The 21,866-nt window shown below is 37.1% G+C and overlaps 1 protein-coding gene across 4 annotated transcripts in view; it reads right to left on the bottom strand.

Moving 5' to 3' along the window:
- The window catches only part of si:ch211-130h14.4 (uncharacterized), a 35,423-nt gene extending 16,518 nt beyond the window's left edge, over nt 1–18,905 (bottom strand). For 2 of the 4 annotated variants that reach the window (XM_034004276.3, XM_034004275.3), the window contains exons 1-5: nt 18,758–18,905; nt 18,238–18,357; nt 10,360–10,506; nt 5,695–5,850; nt 344–430 (exon numbers count right to left, since the gene is read on the bottom strand). In XM_034004276.3, the coding sequence (XP_033860167.3) occupies nt 344–430; nt 5,695–5,850; nt 10,360–10,506; nt 18,238–18,327 (480 nt within the window). In that variant the 5' untranslated portion in view covers nt 18,328–18,357; nt 18,758–18,905. The remainder of the gene's footprint in view (nt 1–343; nt 431–5,694; nt 5,851–10,359; nt 10,507–18,237; nt 18,358–18,757) is intronic. The other 2 variants (XM_034004277.3, XM_059023793.1) reach the window with 2 other exon arrangements.
- Nucleotides 18,906–21,866: the final 2,961 nt, after the last annotated feature.

The raw sequence follows: 21,866 nt of genomic DNA on the forward strand, positions 1-21,866 counted from the left end.
TTAATATGAAACCCTGTTTTAGCAATCTTGAGTTTACTGATTGATAATGATTCCTGGTTTTCATACCTAGTGGACAATTTGATCGACCTACAGTATACCCCGCAGGGATAAGCCACCCCTGGGTTCTATTTGAGCCCTTTATCACACTGGATTGCATCCTGGGATTCACCAGCACTATATAATGCTCTAATAAAATCCAGCTGTGGCTTCTCCTGGAGGCGAAAAGGTTGAGCAAATCAAGCGCAAGGTTCTTACTCTCTGTGATTTTTGTCACAATCAATAAATGTACAAGCTTAAACCTCATTATTTAGTTCACAGTAGTTTTCCATACTGAATCATTTACCAGGTAATAGCTTGACTTTGGGATGGACTGGAGGTACTTGTCATCATGAGACAGCTTGGAATATGCCAGTTTCTGTCCAGAAACCGTCTGAGAAGCAGAGGAAGAAAAGACAAGAGACGGTCAGTAGAGTTTCAGTAGCTGGGAAACAAAGCACAAAACAAATGACAAGTAAACACTCAGCCACAGGAAGCCATTAACAACAGTGGGGACCAATTAGGACCCAGCAGGTAGCCCCAGCATTGCCTGCTGCTCCTGCTCTACCTCCCTGTCTTTGACAGACCTTCTAGTCCGGGCTGAGGAAACAACAGGCTGTTTCATTTGCCCAGTAATTTGTACCAAAGGATTCCTGCTGATAGGCCCGTAAACTTCTTTATAGTCTTTTTTTGTCCCCCTTTTAGTCGATGTCATTAGAAACAATTACTGGCTGCTGAAGAACTCTACCTTTTTTATAGAAAGTATGAGAAATTAGCATTTGAGTCAACTTATTGTTGTTATTTATTTTTGTATGCAAATCTGATATTTTAGAACGGCCAACTAACATTTTCTTGGACAACCAATGCTATTTCCATTGACTATCACATCTTGAGTACGTTTGTAATATAATTTTACGTAAATATACTCAAACATCTTAGAAATTTAAGTTTTTGGTAGTGAAAATTAATTCACTCAAAACTATACTGGAGACAAGAAAAACACAAATCAAAGTAATGTTTCAGTCATTGTTGCGAAAGTGTAACTATAGTACACTTATGCTAAACCGAACCTTGGAAGTGTAAATATAATTCAAACTATGCAATAATAATGCAATGCATGCTAATAGCAGCTATGGAAACCAAACTTAAACATTTTATGATGATTGTTTAGAGCATTTATAGCCGTCTCTATATTCTTCTTTCAAAGGGTATTATTTATTGTTATTGAACTATAAGTATGAACATAAAACAACAAAGTCTAGACCAGGCATTTTCAGTTCAGGTTACAATCATTTCCCTGAAGAAATCAGTTTTAAACAGGGTCCCAAATGCACTGGCTAAGCAAGAGTGCTGGATTCCTGTACAGTAAATAGAACAACTTCAACCAGGTCAAGTAATACAATTAAACCAATACATAATGTTATCTTCAGAAGCTGCTCTCAGATGATGTACAAATAAACCTGTGCCCTAACAGCACAGGGATATGCAAGGACTCAGTGGATTAGGTCAGTAATTGTCAGTAAATAGGTAATATCCTTGTATAGATAACTTCAGTTTAGCTACCGGAAAATGTTTCCCCGCTGACAGTTTTCAGAGAACACAAAGCCAGGATGAGAGTAAGAGGTGCTAAGAATCCCTGGCTTTGATTGGCCAGCTTGTGTATTTGGACTCAGACGCTGTCAGGAGCCTTTGCGCATACTGGCAGGATGAGGATACAGCACAGGACCAGCCTCCACCCAGTACATTACCATACACTGGTTGAAACAAGTATCATCTCAGAGTGCAATAGAACTAATGACATATTTTATCGTTTCACAACTAAACGTCACACACAATGCTGCACCACAGTATGGACACATGTTTTAAGGGTGTCTATTTATAATAACCATGGCAACCTAAAGTGCTAGACTGCTTATCTGACTGTCCCATGATTGTAATTGCAAAAAATGACTTTCATTAATTTTTATAAGCTCTATTTGATGTAGTTTTTTTTTTTTTTTTAGCAATAGTAATCTTATAAACGTACAATGTTGAAACATTTAATCTAATCCTGATGAAACAAAGTTTTGATTGAATATATAATAAATAAAAAACACTTCACCCATATTATGCAGGATTTTTTAAAATTTATAATACGTTTTAAACATCTCTGAAGATGTGATTCTCTTGCTCTCTGTGCTGCTCAGTGTTCCCCTTTCAGAGAGAAATCTTAACTGAGTCAATCCCTTATCCCAAAGTTTCCGTAAAGCAGTGTGTGTTAGGTGGGGTTCTAACAGGGGTAAAGGACAATGAGGGTTATTAGATATTAAAAGTTTAGCAGAGGCATACATTTTAAGACCTCAGAGACTATGGGGTGTTTTGCACGTGCAAACTGTGTTTAGCGGGCATAAAGTGGGACTTTAGCGGCCACTAAAATTATCACTTTGCCATAATTAATCCATTTAAATTATATTAAAATGTATTCAAAGGAAGAAAAGAGCATGGAACTGGGCGGGGATCTGGAACACTAAGCGGGTGCAAACATTATGAGATGTAAGGATTTTGCCTTGCACTTGGGCAACTGCTGACCCTCCAAAAACTTTGCACCTCCTCTTACAAGGTGAAAACCATTGTAGAAGTGAGTAATTTGTATTTGTTTAATTTAGCAGACACATTTATCCAAGGCGACTTACAGAGACTAGGGTGTGTGAAGTATGCATCAGCTGCAGAGTCACTTAAAACAACGTCTCACTCGAAAGACGGAGGACAAGGTTAAGTGACTTGCTCAGGGCCACACAATGAGTCAGTGGCTGAGCCAGGATTTGAACCGGGGGCCTCCTGGTTACAAGCCCTTTTCTTTAACCACTGGACCACACCGCCTCCTGTGCTGTATAAAATCACACACCTTCAGCAACCTGTCATTGGCCTCATAAAACATGGCTGCTCTGGTACACTTCCTGATGAGGCAGGAAAACCTTCGGAGGAGAAGGGTGATGGAGAAGACCCTGCATATTCAAACACAGGGTCACTTTGTTTGGGATGCCGGAGGATGCAGTGGTAAGGTGTTATCGTCTCACTCCACAGGTCAGTCATCCTAGACCAATAGCTTTTCATCACCTGGTTGACTCTCCTCCTGGTAACACTGACAGCACTCTTTCTCCACTACGAGGCTGTATGGCCTCTTTGGTAGCATAACTGATGTTGGCTGTGGCTTTTCCAAATAAATCAAATTTCATGCTGAGTGACCTCAGTCGTAAGGGCTCTCAGCTCATCCTCAGAATTTTTATTTTTTTTTCGCCAAGAGGACACTGCTGCCCTTCCTCTAACATATTTTTTTGATTTTCATGCTCCACAAATCTCATTCAGTGCCTACTGCTCTCTGTACTCCTAACTCACCTCACCTCTGGGCTGTAAGTGCGGCCGCTAAATACCCCGATGCACAGGCAGCAATTTGCATTGCTCTTAAGCTTACATAGGCCGTAATGCAAAATAATTGCCTGGCCGCTAGGCAATTTGGATTTTGCAACCGCAGTTGTTTGCACTACACCTATCCTTACATCAGCCCCTAGGGGTCATATTCAATGTCTATAAACCTCATTGCGGTTTGCATTTTCAGGGAAGTAAAATGGAACTGTTAATGTTAAAATAAAATTGTAAGAAACACTTTGACATTTGAGTCATTAAAAACATTTTCTGTGTTAATTTCATTTTGGCGTAAAGATCTTGATAAATCAAGCCCTTTAATTGAAATTAATAAAACATATTTGAATCTACAACTTTTTTGTTGTGTTAGTACAATACTTGATTGTGTTTTTACAGTTGCTATTCAAAGGTAATTCAGAGATATACAGAATTATAGATATTTATAAGGCAATATCTAGCAAATATATATATAGATTACATACAGTCAGAGTGGTGTGGGACATTCATTTTATTCTATTTAAAACTTTGTTTTTCCTGGATAGGATTTAAATACATTTTCAAGGAAACCCTAGAATTCAGATTGTGCATGTGGTTTTGTGTCAAAATAAATACATACACATATATAAAACTATAGATTCCTTTTACTTTGACATTAAAACAGCAGCTGGAAAGGTTAGATGCAGGTAAGTATACAAAGTTCTAAAAACTTTAGAAGACTGCCACCTAGAGGCAAGTCATTAAATGAACCGAACCCTAACCCTATTACTGATGGTCACTTTGGTGCTATCAATTTTGGCACCACTTTTTGTAACCTTAGCAGCTAGAAAAACACTTATTTTAAGTATGACTCATTGTTAACTGTGAACAGAAACAAGAAACATCTAACATTAAAACTTTTTTCACTTTTAAATCTAAAAACTAATATCATGATATTTCAACAATTGTACTGCACTAAAAACCAGTATTAAAACTTACCTGAACTTAGGAAAGGCTGTGAAAGCCTCTCTCTGTCAACTGTGTGTTTTGACAAAAGAAGTTCCGGGCCGGCCGACCATCAACTCTGAATTTTACCCTTCTCTTTACAGCCAATATCATATCAATATCATATCACTATGTTTTGTGTATAATATGAATAAACAAAATAGCAAGTTTGCCATCAGCCTAAGTTAAGCGAAATATTAGCTGTACCCTTGAGCAAGGTACTTTACCTAGATTGCTCCAGTAAACCCAACTGTATAAATGGGTAATTGTATGTAAAAATAATGTAATTGTATATAAAAATAATGTGATATCTTGTAACAATTGTAAGTCGCCCTGGATAAGGGTGTCTGCTAAGAAATAAATAATAATAATAATAATAATAATAATAATAATAATAATAATAATTAGTACCATTTATTTTCCTTAGCACATGGCACCCCCTGCTGGCTATACGTTGTATTTCATTGATTAAATCATTTTTGTCCCTGATTTGCTTTGACTCAGTAGTTCATTTGGGGCAGCTGAGTATTCAGATGTGTTACAGACAAAAAGAGATCGCGTCCTTCACTTCAGCAGAACGATGGTTGCTAAACATGTATCCATATATAAAGCAATTCATTACAAGGACGTCAAGATAACCTGTGCCTATTCAGCAGTTTGAAAAGCAAAAGGAGAATATATACTGGATATATAACTGACTGCTCTCTCATGAGAGCAAGCAGAGTGCCCTGATAACAGTTATGAACATTATTTATTGTTTGTTTAAAGGAACAAACAATAACAACTTTTTTTCATTTCTTGACTATAGCTTATTCAATCTCCTTGAAGTAAGTGGCTATCAGTATTTAAAATGTAATCTTGTATTACTCTGAAATGACAAGCAATTCAGATTCCCCAATTCAAAAACATGTGCACGTTTTGTTGTTCTGCAAACATATAGCAAAGTATAAGGTCTTGTAGCTTTGAGATTAACTAAATTAGAATAAAATGTAACATTGACATTTTGCCAAAACAAAATGTAAAATTTAAAAGCCTTTGAGGAGTACATAGTTCAACTGATACTTACCTATTCTCCACTGTAAGATGTACAACTCAATGTGCATCAGAGACATTGGAGGGGGAGGGGGGATCGCTTATCATATAGAAGTAATCAGCAAAGCTGCCAGACAATATATGCATTTTAAATAAATTCAGACATCATCTCACAGCAGGAGCACACTGTGGAATCAGTTTGACTTGAGGGACTGTGAATCCATCCTGTTAATTTGTTCTTACCTGCCCTCTTGGTTTCTCTGTCTGTTTTTGGAGCTCGAGGCTTCGCTCCCTTATCTGCTGCCTCTGTTTCTGAACCTTTTCACGTAACAGATCCCTGTAGTGCAAATGCATTGCATCTCTGAGACGGTACATATTCTTATATGCCTCTAGATGGCGCTAGAAAACAAACAAAAATTACAGAGGAGAAAGCAGCACCATTCATTATCAAAACACCAGAAAATTGTGCGTTTTAAAAGAAACAAGGTATATAAGCATTTTAACAAGTAATAAAAAACATATACAATAAAAGTACCAGTAAAATAAAGATGCCGTTTTTGAAGAGCTCGGAAATCACTTCATATTTTCCTATTAAATGGTATATTGGTATAATCTATCGAACAAGGAAGTTCATTTTCAACCCCCCTAGATAACTGCTGAAAAATCCAATCACATCATTTAATGTTTCTTGGGATATTGATATTAAACACGCTCGCTTGAGCGATCTGAACTTTTTATGTTCTCCTTTTATTTTTGAAATCCAGCCGTGCCAAGTAGGGCACAGTGAACTACAATGATGCTGTCAGTCTGTCTCTGTCGGCCCTTCCTTCACTCTCTGTATCTCACAAACTAACCGAGTCATGGAGTTGTCACTCAAGCTCATAAAGTACCAGACCATTTATATGCACTTTTTCAGGACAGTAGAGCTGATAATCCAATATGGTTAAACTTTATACAGCGACTGAAGCAGTTTATAGGGAAAATAGGAGCTGGATTTGTCTGCATTGCTTTTGATTAAATAACCTCTTTCCAGTCTTCCTGACAGCTTTTTTTTCTGTAGTACTGTGGCAGGGTGGGAGACCTGCGCATGAAAAGTGTTTTTTTTTTGTGTGTGTGTATGTATTTATTTATTGTAAATAGTGTTGTGTGTAAACTGTGTTTATGAATAGTTCATGGAGAACCTGACACTCCTAGGAGATCCAGCCCTCTGTGTGTGGTTGCAGGAAAGAGCAGCCTGTGAATGCCAGCTGCGGGTTCCTAACCAGCGGGTGGGCACGTTCCAGCAGGCATCAAGTATAAAACGGTCCTGATTATACAGCTCACGGCTGCTGCAAGGCCATAACAAGCAAGGATTAAGACCATCCACGCTACCAGAACACCTGCAAGCTGAAATCAACTGATTGCTGTGTGGGTGAACCGGGATCAGAGCTTTATGAAAAGAACTAGATTGCTGACGACTGTGTGTATATACAGTGTGCTCGGGTCTATGAAGAGGAAGCTACAACCACACCACCATGTGTATATCCAGGGCTAGGGTTTGGTTAACTGGTTTTAAGAAGAGGGCTTAGTTCAGGGATAGCAGATCCCCTAAAGTATAGCGAGGTGTATGAGTGGGACATTTTTATACCTGACGCCCCGCTGGAACCCGCAGCTGGCATTCACAGGCTGCTCTTTCCTGAAACCACACACAGAGGGCTGGATCTCCTAGGAGCGTCAGGTTCTCCATGAACTATTCATAAACACAGTTTACACACAACACTATTTACAATAAATACACACAAAGGGTTATTGTAAAATAAACAAGAGCAAGACCTTTTCCAATTTTCATTGACTGTTAAGAAATATTAAATGTTCGTGGTATTTTAACGTGTTAGATTCTTTGTATATGGTCAGTTTCTGTTGTCTTCAGACAGACATAATAAAAGAATACAAACTATTTATGTTTCAGAGAACTCCTGTTCTGACAACAGCCCTTGTATATACAGCACATTGTTACATCTAAGTCAATTAACACTGCATGGTTCTGCTGATACACAGTATAAAGGAGGCACACATGTTTTTTTATTTTTATTTTTATTTCGTCTTCATGATTTGTTTTATATTTAGAAAGCGATTGTAAGGATTGTAAATAGATTATTATTAGTTTTTTTTACTGGGGTCCAGCTATATTTTGAACCCTGAAAAAGAACAGCACATTGTGTTCTTTACTTAATGTTTTAAAGGGATTGAAGTAATAAAAGATACAATAACTCCTTTTGTTTGGCCCTGCAGGGAACATCTTATATATATTTTAAGAGATTTCAGCAATTTTATTTTGTGATGTTGAATGCCAAGCTCAAAGCAGAACGCCTAATAAAACTTGAAGAGCATCTGTGGGAACAGGAGACACAGACAATAATACTAGCTGCAATTTGCCAAATGACCTTCTTCACACAAAATGAGAATTTATGTTACTTGCCAGTTTTTTTTTATGTGTTTAAATGAAAAATGTTACAGGAATCTGACTACAAAACAGGATAGCTGTTGCCATTCACAACTGCTATGGAATCATTAGCTGATACTGTAGCTGACTAGAAAAGACTTTTGCAGAGCTTACAAAGCAGTTCATATTTGACCATACTAAATGGTACATTGGCATAATTTATACAACAATGAAGTTTATTTTCAATCACTTGGATTAAGCTAATGGGTCTTAAACAATGGTTATCATTTAATATCAGCATGGGGTTTCTTGGCCTACTGATATTAAACAAACTTGTTAGAGACATTTTAACTTCTTATTTTTTTCTTTTATTGCAGCCATGCCAGGTTGGGCACAGTAAACTACAATGATGCTGTCTGTCTGTCTGTCTTCACATCTGTCCTTCCTTCACGCTCTGTATCTCATAAACTAACCGAGTCATGGAGTTCATTGTCACACAGGTTAAGTAAGTTACACTCAACAAAGCTCTACCATCTGCCCTCATTAACCACCTTCCTGTACCACCTTCCTTTTATAGCAAGAACTTGTGAAAAGTACTAGAGCGGCAGCACAGCACATTCAAATCCTCGATTTCTATATAAACACAGCGAGAGCGGCAATGTGAGCTTTCCCAAATGAATTCCTCAATTCTGCCAAGATAGTGTGTTCAGTCTCTATGCCTATCCAATCAAGGGGAGTTTTATGGAACCCCTGTCTCCAGCAACTCCAAATCAAACGTAAATAAAACAGCAGAATGCACATTCTATATCTGACATATAACCTGTGTTATATCCTCCACATTTGTAATGAACAAAGACGTAGGGGGGTGTTAGATCTTTATTAATAATAAACTGGGCCAGATCCGAGTGGTCGTTGAACAGGCGTTTGGGCTATTGCAAGGGAGGGAGCGGATACTACTGAAGCGTACTGAAGTGAACCACGAGCTTGTTCCCCAAATTATTCCAGCCTGCTGTATCCTGCACAATCTGTGCCAGGACCGTAAGGAGGTGTTCAGGCAAGCAGAGGAACAGCTACCTCAGCCTCCAGCAAGAATTGCACGACAGCGATATGAAGAGGGTCCTGCTATTAGAGATGCACGGCTATCTTTATTTTTGTAACCCGACGGTGTACTTTTATTTTGTATCACATTTTTGTTTCATTGGCTTATTTCGGATCTCTTTATACCAAATATAACATCCTCATTTGCGCTGTATTTGTATGACTGCTTCTGCTTAATAAAGAATTGGAATATTGAGTAGTATTGTTGATTCCCAAGAATTAAGACGCAAAAAAGCTGCCTCATCAAATCCTCTTCCCTTATGGATATTAACAGCCGATCGCTCCAACGTACGGTGTCCATATTAGGACATCGTCATTTCTCACGTCTCAGCGTCAGTTATCAGAGATTTCTTTGTCACGGATCATTTAGTTTGGCGATCAGTCATCACTTCTCAATCATTTTTTCTGTCATCCCTCATGTGTTTTTTATGTCAGCCATTATTTGTATCAGGTATCATTTGTATTTTGTGTCCGCTGTCACTCGAATTTAGAGTCACGGAAAACCTCTGTCACTCAAATTTCGAGTCATGGAAAACCTCTTGTCAATGAAATTCTCTGTCAACCATCAGGCAGCATTTTTTCTGGGACTTAACGTAACAGCCAATCACGTTTCTAAGTTTGCATATCCTATGATTTCATTGGCTACTGTGAATGTCAATCAACTGAAAACAAAAACTTTTCTACAAGTGGAGGGGATTAGTTATTAGCTGTGGGTTGTATTTTATATATTTATTTGTTTGCTACGAGCCTAATGTATTTGAACATATACAAATACCCTAGCTTAATCCTCTTTCATGAATTTAAAATATGAAGACAAAAAAAAATAATAACTTGAAGTAAATGTTAGTATTGCTACATGAACGAATAAAATGCAAAATAACGCCATCTTTGGACCATGGTAACTTACGTATCCCCATGTGACTTTTATAGCAGCTTTAGGAAAGGACTTGAACGAGCTAATTAACATTTTCACGAGAAGCTTGTGTTTACATGTGTAAGTGGGTGTTGATTTCACAAGCATTTCCTGGAATCTCACAAGAAATTGAGACTTTCACAGTAAAATACTGAGACCGTTTTTTTGGGACATTTTCACTAGCTTTCCCTGCCAAGTTTCACACGCACTGTCCATTCACGTGAAACAAACCAACATGTAAACTGGCCTACTGTTACAAGATACCTGCGCTGCTGTTATTAGCAATCATATGTCAGATAAGCAAGAAATGAAGTCGTTTTACAGATTTCAAAGACATGCAGCATACTGTAGCTCAAGATTAAAGGGGCCGCATTTATTCAAAGCAAAAAAAATATTCAGAAAATAGGCAGTAACTGTGTAAACATTTATGTGTTCTACTTGCTTTAAAAATATATATTTAAAAAATCTTGTTTACCTGATCTAAGATGGCTTGCTTCGTTATTTTAATTTCTTCGTCATCATCATCCTCATCATCCACATCATCAGCAGCAGCTGATGTTTTTTTGTTAAAGTTTCTTTGCTTAACTGGATGTTTCTTCTTTGAAACAATTTTGTTTTCATTCTGTCAAAAAACACACAGCACAGATATTCAAAAGCTCTTCAATAGATGTATGCAATTTGAAAAACAAATGACCTAAAAGCTGATCAAACCCAAAACCAGAGCTGGAAGAGTCCTGCAATACATTGAAAACAAGGCATTAGCCAGCGTTGGTAGTATGGTACCACACACACCTCTGATCTATTGTGTTGCTGGTGGAGCCATGCGGTCTGCCAATGGTTCTGATAAGATTTCTTTAGAGCTTAAAACTTATTGCAAACTTTATACAACATTGTATGCCAAAACACTGACACCTGTAGAATCTCTTCTGCATTTCTGGTAGCATGCAGTCAGTATTGTGTAAACAAGCCTTTTGTGGGACAATAATCCTATTCAGTAATCGTTGTTTAACTGGGGTCCTGCTGTTTTATGTGCTTAAACTATTCTTTAACGTAAGGGTATATATTTAGTTTAAATTAGAGAATGCTATAGAAATCAACTTTTACTTTTCGGAATGTCCTTTTTTTTGTGTGTGTAAGTGCACTATGCCCAGTTTCTACTGCATACCGGCTGTTACAGTGTGCACTGTGAATAAAATATAAAACAATTCTTGCATTTTAACCTAGAGCTACCGAGTGGCTGTGTTACGTGATAGTCTGAAGGTGCTGTTCTTTGCCCTAAATATTACATAACACTTACACAACATCTACCACATAAGACACAGATTAACCATCCCGCACCCGCAGTCAACATGCCATGAAGAAATGTATCTACTAGAAAACCCATTCTGCTAGAAAATGAATTCCAAAAGCTTTACAAAAAAGACTACTCCTCATGGAAATATACAGTAATATATATATATATATATATATATATATATATATATATATATATATATATATATATTAGTCTTTCCCTCAGAAAGTACTGCTTTGTTTAATTAATGTGTCTATTTCTACTAATTTGACTTATATTTTTCAGAATGTGTTTTTCTTTTCGGGCTATATTATATAATGTATGTCTACGTGCTCTATGCACAGTTCCAACTGTGAACCTGCTGTTACAAAAGTGAACCTTAATAAAGCCTCCAGCTGCAGTATGGACTGTGAGGGAGGGTTCAGCAGGAACTGTCAGTAAAATATCTCAACACTCTTGAATTTTAACCTCATGCTACCCAGTGGCTGTTCTTTGCTCCACATATTGTATAACACTTATACAACATCTACTGCTTAAGGCACAGATTTTACTAGGAACATTTTAGTGTTAAAAAAACAAACAAAAAAAAACAACACAGTTTTGTTTAAAAAACAAGCACTACAGTTTTGCTGGACGTTTAAATCTGTGTTTTTGCTACAGTTACGATTTCCATTTATAGTACTGTTTTAAATACTTTAGAACCATAACAATATTGCTTTATTGTGCTGCACCTTTGTATTATTCATCAGATTGAGGGTGTAGATAGCAAGTGTACACATTTATAAAAGCCATTAAACTCATTTCAGACTTACGAACAACCTCCATTCCCAAAGTATTTGTAACTCTGAGGTTCTTGTGAAAAACGTAAATGATCAATGTAACCTGTTCCTTAAAAAATGAATAACATGTAACATGTAATGCCTGCCACACACTCAACTAGAGACAGAGGTTATTTTAACATTAAAATGTCTCTTTGAGATGTTAATACAGACATCTTTCTTGCTTGCTTCACTATATTACATTAAAGCTGTACTCAGACAAGCACACTTCAACAGTCCCAAAATAGCAAATTATATAAAATGCTTTATCATTATTATTCATGACCTGAATACTTATTTAGGGATGTGTTCATTTTAAAGAATATGATTAGATTTGAAAGCAGAATATTTATATTCAGAAAGAAAGAAAGAAACAAGGGCATTGATCTGATGTGTTTCTTAACATAAAATACATCCTGACATGATTAAAATGCTAGTGGTTTCATAATATATTCAGAAATATTTCACCCTTGAGAAACTCTGACAAACACTTTCCTAAACTCGTGTTTTTTGGAATGCCTGTTGTCATTAATTCCAAAGGGCTGGGTATCCACGTAGCCTTATTCACTGTTTCTTAAGAGAGTTTAACCCTCTGAAAATCTATCCAAAAAAAAAAAAATCCTTAAGTGAAGATAATAGTTTTGGGAACCACAGTTTTGTGTTCAAATGTTATTTCTGACAAATATATTAAAGATGTTTTCTGGAAAGCACCCAGCATACAGTCTGGTGTGCTCGTTGCTCTCACTAATGTTTGGTGCTACCAAGGACACACTACAAATATTCTGATTCATCTGCAGGGAACAATAAATAAATTAATACTCACTCTGCGTATAATTATTCCAACCAGCTAAGAAACAATGGCAGTATCTATCTATCTATCTATCTATAATTAATTAATTAATTAATTAATTAACAACTTGAAAACACCAAATAACTATATATTATATAGTTTAGATCTAAGGGCTTAGCAACAGAGGATATTTTGTGTCTACGTGCTCTATGCACAGTTCCTACTGCATACCTGCTGTTACAAAAGTGAACCTTAATAAAGCCTCCAGCTACAGTAGCACTGTGAGTAAAATATAAAACAATTCTTGCATTTTAACCTAGAGCTACCGAGTGGCTTAAATACACCTGTTTCTGGAAGGCCCCAGAGTTTGTTAGAGAGTATATCTAAACAAACAGCATCATGAAGACCAAGGAGCTATCAAAACAAGTCCGGGATAAAGTTCTGGAGAAGCACCAATCAGGGTTAGGTTATAAAAAAATATCCCAAACTTTGAACATCCCCCGGAGCACCGTTAAATCCATTATTAAAAAATGGAAAGAATATGGCACAACCGCAACTCTGCCTAGAGAAGGCCGTCCACCAAAACTGGACCAGGTAAGGAGGACATTTGTCAGAGAAGCAACCAAGAGGCCAATGGTAACTCTGAAGGAACTGAAGAGATCCACAGCTGAGATGGGAGAAACCGTCCATGGGACAACTATAACCCAGACGCTCCACAAAGCTGGGCTTTATGGAAGAGTGGCGAGATGAAAGCCATTGCTGAAAGAAACCCATACCAAATCCCGTTTTGGATTTTGACAAAAGGCATGTGGGAGACACAGCAAACATGTGGAAAAAGGTTCTCTGGTCTGATGAGACCAAAACTGAACTTTTTGGCCTTAGCGCAAAACGCTATGTGTGGCGCAAAGCCAACACTGCTCATCACCCTGAGAACACCATCCCCACGGTGAAGCATGGTGGTGGCAGCATCATGTTATGGGGATGCTTTTCATCGGCAGGGACTGGGAAACTGGTCAGGATTGAGGGCAAGATGGATGGAGCCAAATACAGGGAAATTCTAGAGGAAAACCTGTTTCAGTCTGCAAGAGACCTGGGACTGGGGCGGAGGTTCACCTTCCAGCAAGACAATGACCCTAAACACACAGCCAAAGCTACACTGGAGTGGTTTAAAAACAAGAACCTGAATGTCTTAGAATGGCCCAGTCAAAGCCCAGACCTCAATCCAATTGAGAATCTGTGGCAAGACTTGAAAATTGCTATTCACCAACGGTCCCCATCCAACTTGACAGAGCTTGAGCAATTTTGCCAAGAATGGGCAAAAATTGCTGGATCCAGATGTGCAAAGCTGGTAGAGAATTACCCAAAAAGAGTCACAGCTGTAATTGCTGCCAAAGGTGCTTCTACCAAGTATTGACTCAGGGGGGTGAATATGTATGCAACCAACAAATCTTTTTTTTTTGTTTAAATAACTTTTGTGTCACAATAAAAAATATTTTGCACCTTCAAAGTGTTAAGTATGTTGTGTAAATCAAATGGTAAAAATCCCAATTAAATCCATTTTAATTCCAGGTTGTAACACTACAAAATGTGGAAAAGTCCAAGGGGGGTGAATACTTATGAAAGGCACTGTATATTATTTTTTTAACTATCTAAAATAATGGATCTAATTAACAACTGGAAAACACCAAATAATGGTCTGTACTTATTTTATAAGTCTTTTTTATGTGTATTTGTTCATTTTGGAGTAAAATAAAAGTTTTAAAAAACGATTGACTAAAGTGCTGTAATCTAGCAGTAGTCTGATGGAGTTTAAGGGCATGGCACTTAACCATAATTTATGGCTTCGTAAGTGTTTGCTGGTTGAGACTGAAACGGGTGCTAATTGCCCTCACATCAGGTGGAAAAGGGTCTTGTCCTGACCTTCACAGTGTGTCCCATAGCAGGGAGGTCTATCATTCCACTGCTAATCACGGAGCACCAAGGTACCTCCTTTAAGATACTGCTCTATTTTGGAAGTGCAGGCTTTGTCTATCAGCACAATACCTCTTTCAACAGGGCACTATATATTATCTCTGTTGCCACAGTAATATGGAGTATAAAGGCCATTTTGGACTTCCCTGTGCCATTTTGGACTTCCCTGTGCCAGGCTGACAGCTCTGTGGTGAACCGCTGGCAGGAAAAGTCCTCTCTTTTCTACATCTCTCTGTGAAATGAAGTACATTTGTCTTCCACTTTAAGTGCACGCAAATTAGATTGATCCTTAGTCTTTTCTGCTTCAGGAGGGAAAAAAGAACAAGGCTGTGTTGCCAGTTGTAACCAAGACAACCGTATTAGCAATCATTCTTCCCTGCTTTTTTGGTGGCCAGGCACAGTTGCATGGGGGTTCGATTCTGTACACGTAAATGATGATGAAAGCAGATTATTAAATAGAACAGCCCCTCACTTCCAACAATGGTGCCTCTGTGCACTTCAGAGCAACTTGTGCTACAGCCCTAAATACCCACGTGAAAGGAAAAAGTCCTAAGGAAGAAACTGAAATAAATCTTGGACCTTCCATCTAGACTTGCAGTTGGCAAGGCAGCCCTAATAAAAAAAAGCTTACAGCCCAAAACACCAATTATGTTCCAATCTTAATTTTTTAGGGTTGTATAATGTGACAAAGTGTTCAAAATTATAGTGGCACGATAAAGTATTCTTACATCTCCCTGACACTGGTTTAAATCTTTAACGAAACGGTGCAACAGAATAAATAAAACCTATTCTCCTTCCTTTAAAGCTGTAATTAAGGATAACAGCAGATCAAGTCCCTTTTTGTTTTACAAGGGGAATGTTTTTTTTTAATTTCATACCACAACCCTGTAAGTTCCTGTAGTGGTGCATAGTGTGTTAAATGTTTAAAATCCATAATTCAAGTAAATCTTACCCAATATTACCAGCCCTCTGAATATCTTATGTTCTACTATATGAAAGATGTTCACATTATGTAAAAACCTGTATTTGATTTTTAATGGTATTTTTTTGACTGCTGTTCCTTCTTGAAAGGACCGATCAATACATTGTCTTAACTATTAGCTTCAAATAAAATACCATTAAAAAATCAAATTGCCTTTCCCGTTTTGTGTGCGTATTTCATAAAGGAAATGTGAGACATTTCGAAATGATGGCGATGCATTTTAGATAAGATTTACGGGAATGTTTTGGATAACTATCTCTGCTTTAATGTAATTTACCATATTGTACTTGCATCCCCATATTTTGACATATGAACATGTTTTAGTCACTACAGAAGATACAAATGTATTAACAATGCATCAGACTTCTTTTCTATTGCATGAAAGACAAAAATGCATTATATTTTGCTGTTAAACTTAAGCATTGTCAAATTCGGTCAAAGAAATTCCACTACCGTTTCCTTTTGCTACAGCTGATATCCCTCCATTTCTGATTCACAGTAAGCATTAAACCCTGGAATACAATCTAACAGGGTGGTTTCTTTATCCAAACTACAAATTTGTTGTGGGTCGAAAATCCTTACTGCCTTCAGAAATTTGTGAGCTGCATTGGTCAGGGTTGTAGTAGCTTGTCAATTTTTCATAAACTTTGTAGAAAGTTTTAACACACTGTTTGTTTATACTGGCATCTGTGCTGTGCAACTCTTGTGCCAGTGCTCGGTATGTATTTATTAATTCTGCAACTTTATTATACGTTTGAGGAACTCTAACGTTGCGACTTTCAAACCACTGTATAAGATCTATACAAGTCCCTTACCATGTGTTGCAATCAAGGAGAGTTGAGACACTTGTGGACATTGCTGCGTGCAATCTCTCAAAAAAATGCTTTTTGATTTTGTTGGTGCATCCATCCAAAACAGCAAGTATCGAGGTAAGCTTTTTCTTTAAATGCATCAATTTCTAGAATGGCCATCATTGGCCCTCCTAATTAGGGGGTATTTTCAAATTATTCAGAATGTAATGTGTTGATTCCTTATTATTCTTTAGATCAGTTTTTGGCTACACGGACAGCCGAAGGTTTAGGATGGAATTGCAGGTTAGTCCTGTCGTTTTAATTCTCCCGTGAATTTCACAAGGCCCTACACATAAGTAATGCATAACATTTGCAGGTACAGTTGCCTACAGGGGAAGTTATTCCAGAGAATAAGTGCATGACCTGAGGTGAAACATACTCGCGCAATGTAGGGACATTAGGATGTTTTGCGGCAGTATAACATATTATATTTTCTTCGCACTACTTTTTTTTTCTTTTTTTGCCGGTATGCCATACTGACAGTTTTTTTCTTATGTACCGGTGTATACAGCCCCACTTTAACCAGTGAGAGCTAAGGAATATTCCACCACATTAAATGAGCTGTGCCCAAGATATAGCTAAAAAATGTAAGCGTGTCAGACCCACCCCCCCACCCCCCCCAAACAAAACAAAACAAAACATCCTGTCGCTATGGTTACACAGCTCCCACAGGGAATAATGATTGGCATGTAGGCCAATAAAGGAATACATAAATGCCTTGGCAGACCGTTAAAGTTTATCACAGTATTATCTTCAGTCCCCGAATGAAATACATTGTTGTTTCATTCTAAAATCATACAGGGTGCTCTTTTCAGTGCTGGTACGAAACTGGTTTGATGTCTCTATTTAAATGCAGGTCACAGCATACATAAACACGGATATATCAAGAAGATCCAAAGACTAGTATAAATGGAGAAGGTAATACATTACAGTATGTATTTCTGAAAGGAAAGAAACACACATTGAAATTACAAAAAAAAAAAAAAAAAACTAAGGTATTGAATCCATGGGTTCTTAGGTATTCATAAGATGTTTGTTTCTAGTTTTGTGACTTGATTGGGCTGGTGACACTTCGGAGCAAATCATGGTTAAGTGAATTTCCCCCAGTATCTACATGATATATCTCACAATAGTAAATGAAATACCCGCTATAGATTACTGTGGTTATGGCAAACAATTATCATTTTGAGATAATTTAACCAAACCAGAAATATCATTTAAAATGTAGCTTCATGTTTTATTTTATTTTCATTTTTACTGTCCTTGTGCATTTTTTTCCTGCAATTAAAGAGCTATTTTTATTGCAATTACTCAAATACTGTGAGTTTGGAAGTCTGTGGTAAAGTCCTCACACCTGAGTTCAACTTGAACAGCTCTTCAGTTCTATTTGCCTGCCATAGATATGAGTAACCTAGGATTGATAAGAGTCTTGCACTTACTGATATTTCGGCAATTTGGTCGCTCTAGCCTACATTATATATGTCTATGACAGCAAATATCACATAAAGGTCAGGAAATAGAAATGTATCTAATTTGAAGTTACTTACTACTGTATTGTTTGTAAGCTTTTTTTTCTTTAACTTTGTCCATGCTGTGCTTAATGGATAACAAAAAGTGGTTAATTCTTTCCCTACCCAAACTACATACCTGAACCAGTTTCTTGTGCCCAGGTGGCAAGTAGGCATTAAGAATTGAAGGCAATGTGCTTTTTCTGTGGAGTTCAGGACTATTGGTCATCACGGCCTGATTATGAAGTCACCCAGATAGCTAGTCAATAAAAAAGGTACTTTTTAGAGTAGAATGTGTGTGTTTTTTATTCACAACATTTTATAATTAGTTATTTAAATTATGGTTTTTTTTAGTCTGTTAAATATTTAAAATATAAATAAATAAAACATATTTGTGAAAAACAGTGAAACTACCACATATTAACATGTATTATTGTTTAAACGTGTAGGTATACAATAAAACGTCTACAAATGCATAATGCAGAGGTAACAGAATATAAAAAATCGACTAAACATAAAAAAATAAAAATAAAAACAAACACTTTGCACGGTATTGCGAAATCCTAAACTTGTGAAACTACTTTTATTAAAACGGTTCCATAAAGATATCGTTGTTAAATAATGTCTCTACTTTGTTATACACGGAAGGAACTACTTACCACAGTGAAGTGATATGACCATAAATTTAATTAAATCCTTTATGCAAATAAATGTCCAGTAATTGGCAGCGTTTCTGAAATCTGTGCAAACTTTCACGCTGCCTTGAGAGGGCTTGTCGTCAAAACAAACTCTCACAACCGCCCACAATGCACTACTCTTGCCTTGACAACCCTATTAGATTGCAACTTTAATTACAGTATGCAGCGGCTTGATTCGTTTTATTATTATTAATGCTAAATAGTATGAAGCAGTGTTTTTTTCTGTCAGTAGTCACACTACTGTGGTACTACTGTATAGGAATCCAAAAGGGTTGTAAGGAAAAAAGTTAAAGGGTGATAACATACAAAGTAAGTACAGTACAACACTTTATTCTGAAATAATATATTATTTATAGACAGATATGGACAGTTTTATTAAGGTCTGTTTTCCTTCAAAATCAATTTCAACAGATTTGTTGTGAAAAGAAATACAACTGTAAATGTTAGAAAACTAGGAAACATAACTGAATGTTAATTTAGTAACACAGCTGTGGTTTGCTACTTGTTTTGTAAAATAGTTTTTGGTGATTTGGCCCTTAGTTTTACCTTGTGGTGATTTGACATTGGGAAAAATACAGACATTAATCACAGTGGTCACTATAGACAGGCCTTTGAAACAGTGTTGACAGTTTAAACACAACCACATCCAAATAATACATTAATAATAGCACTGGACTAGACGTCGTGATAAGCCACCTACCTACCATGTAATAAATTATGCTAAAAAAAGCCGGTATTGTTATTGAGTTATGTCATAGAAAGATTATAAGATAAATCAAAGCAGTGCAAGCACTTCATTACATAAAACTACATTTAGACAGATGCATTCCTTAGGGAGTAACCTTGGGCTGACACATGGCAGATGAAATTTAATGTGTATAAATGCAAAGTCTTGCACATAAAGCACAAAAACATTAGCAGCAAGTACAGCATGAATAGTAACGAAATAGAGGAGGCTATGTATGAAAAAGGGGGTAGTAGTGGATGAATCTCTTAAGTCAACTAGACAGTGTAGGAAGCTATAATAAAGGCAAATAGAATGTTAGGTTATATAGCCAAGACAGCTGAATTCAAATCAAGAGAAGTTATATTAAAACTATACAATGCACTGGAATGACCACACCTAGAATATTGTGTACAGTTCTAGTCCCCATATCATAAGAAATACATTGAGGAATTGGAGAGAGTACAGAGGAGAGCAACACGATTAATTCCAGGATTGAAGGGTATGTCAAATGAAGATAGGCTGAAAGAGCTGAATCTGTACAGCCTAGAAAGAAGGAGAGCCAGAGGCAACTTAATAGAGGTATTTAAAATCGACAAGGGGTTTAACAAAGTAACTGCTGAGAATTATTTTTCACAGATCACAGAGAACAGAACCAGGGGCCACAGGTGGAAGCTGAAGAAGGGCATATTCAGAACCAATGGGAGAAATAGCTTTTTCATAGAAAGGGTGGTGAACCATTGGAACAGGCTGCCAGACAGAGTTGTTGAAGCAGAGACTATCGGATCCTTCAAGAATAGACTGGATGCTGTCACGAACAATACTGTATAACCCTCTCTATGATCATAAGACCTTTAGCTGGCCGTCTGGAGGAAGAGGAAGGATGGTCCGTTTAGCTACGGATTCCCAGAGGTTTCATTTCCCCTATTAAGTAAATGGTTAGGGGTTTTATTGTTTCTCCTCTCCCGAGTGTTAACGGAACACGCTGGCATTAAGTGAGCGAGCATAGGTGGGCCAAATGGCCTTTTCTCGTTCAAGAATTTCTTATGTTCTTATAAGGTTTTTTTGGGCACCACTGTATTAGCGTTCAACTCGTAGCTTTTAAATTATGGATTATCAAGGGGCACTAAATCTGAGCCACACTGTATCTTCCACAGTATTCAGCATTAATTTAGAAATGTTTGCAATGTTTCACAGTAACACTTCCACAAAGTTGACCAAAGCATATTTGTTTGAGTGTGCCTTGTGTAATAGAGCTGTATGTACAGTGATTCTAAACACTAACCCTGTAGTCTGTATTGTTTAACACCCTGGGATGAATGAGGAGTGATATGCACATTGAGAGTGGTTTGCATTGCGTTGAATCGTAATACATCCTTACATCTTAGAAAGTGACCTGTTGAAACAATCTGAAACAGTTTTGTAAAGAATGACTAAAAATGTAAGATGCTGTATTGTTTCACATTTAACAACAGCTGTTGAGACAATAAATAAATAAATAAATAAATAAATAAATAAATAAATAAATAAACATCATGCTATCAAAGAAACTACGAAATGATACCGAGTCTACCGGAGGCCACAATAGTAGTTCAGTATTTCATGTCAGATTTGGAAATGTCACATTTTTACATTTGTCAGTTTTTTATTAAATGTGGAAAACTAAAAGCGGTGTGTAATTCAATATGTTAACGTAACATTATTCAGCAGGTTTCATTCGACTCCATAAGCAAAATGTGTTAATTCTATAGGGTGCTGCAAAACCTTTGGTCATAGCTGTATACTGCAGACTGCAATTGTTGCATGGATTTAGCAGTACAGTACTTTAAAGGGTTCTGGCTTGTGGCCAGCACTGTAGTTCATTTCTTCAGGAATCGTGTGGCATTTCAAAGGGTTAGAAGTTCAGGTCTCAGTGGTAGTCCAGTAATCCTACAGGTTTCTGAAGGACGGCTTGTGAAAGTGCGTTAACTACGTGAGTGCTTGAAGCACAAGAATCGTAGCAGCATTTGGTCAGATAAATGCACTAGTAACAGGATAGACCCGGTAGAGGGCGCTCCAAACTTCAGTGGTCACAACAGTTTATGCACACACATATGAGGATGCGTTTGTGCTTCATGATGATGAATGCTATACCAAAATATGACACGTGCAGATAGAGCATAGTCTTGTGGGTTGCAGCATAACAATATATTAGTATATGAACAATACAAATAAAAAAATAAAAATGTTATATTTATATAGCCTAGCATTTCTCTTCTAGATAGGTTCTGTGTATCAGGGTCTTTGAAATGGGCCTTTTTTGTTTTAATACCTACATGACGCTAGACAAGTTGACAACGCCAAATG

This window comes from Acipenser ruthenus, chromosome 5 (genome assembly GCF_902713425.1).
Source record: "Acipenser ruthenus chromosome 5, fAciRut3.2 maternal haplotype, whole genome shotgun sequence".
Taxonomy (NCBI): domain Eukaryota; kingdom Metazoa; phylum Chordata; class Actinopteri; order Acipenseriformes; family Acipenseridae; genus Acipenser; species Acipenser ruthenus.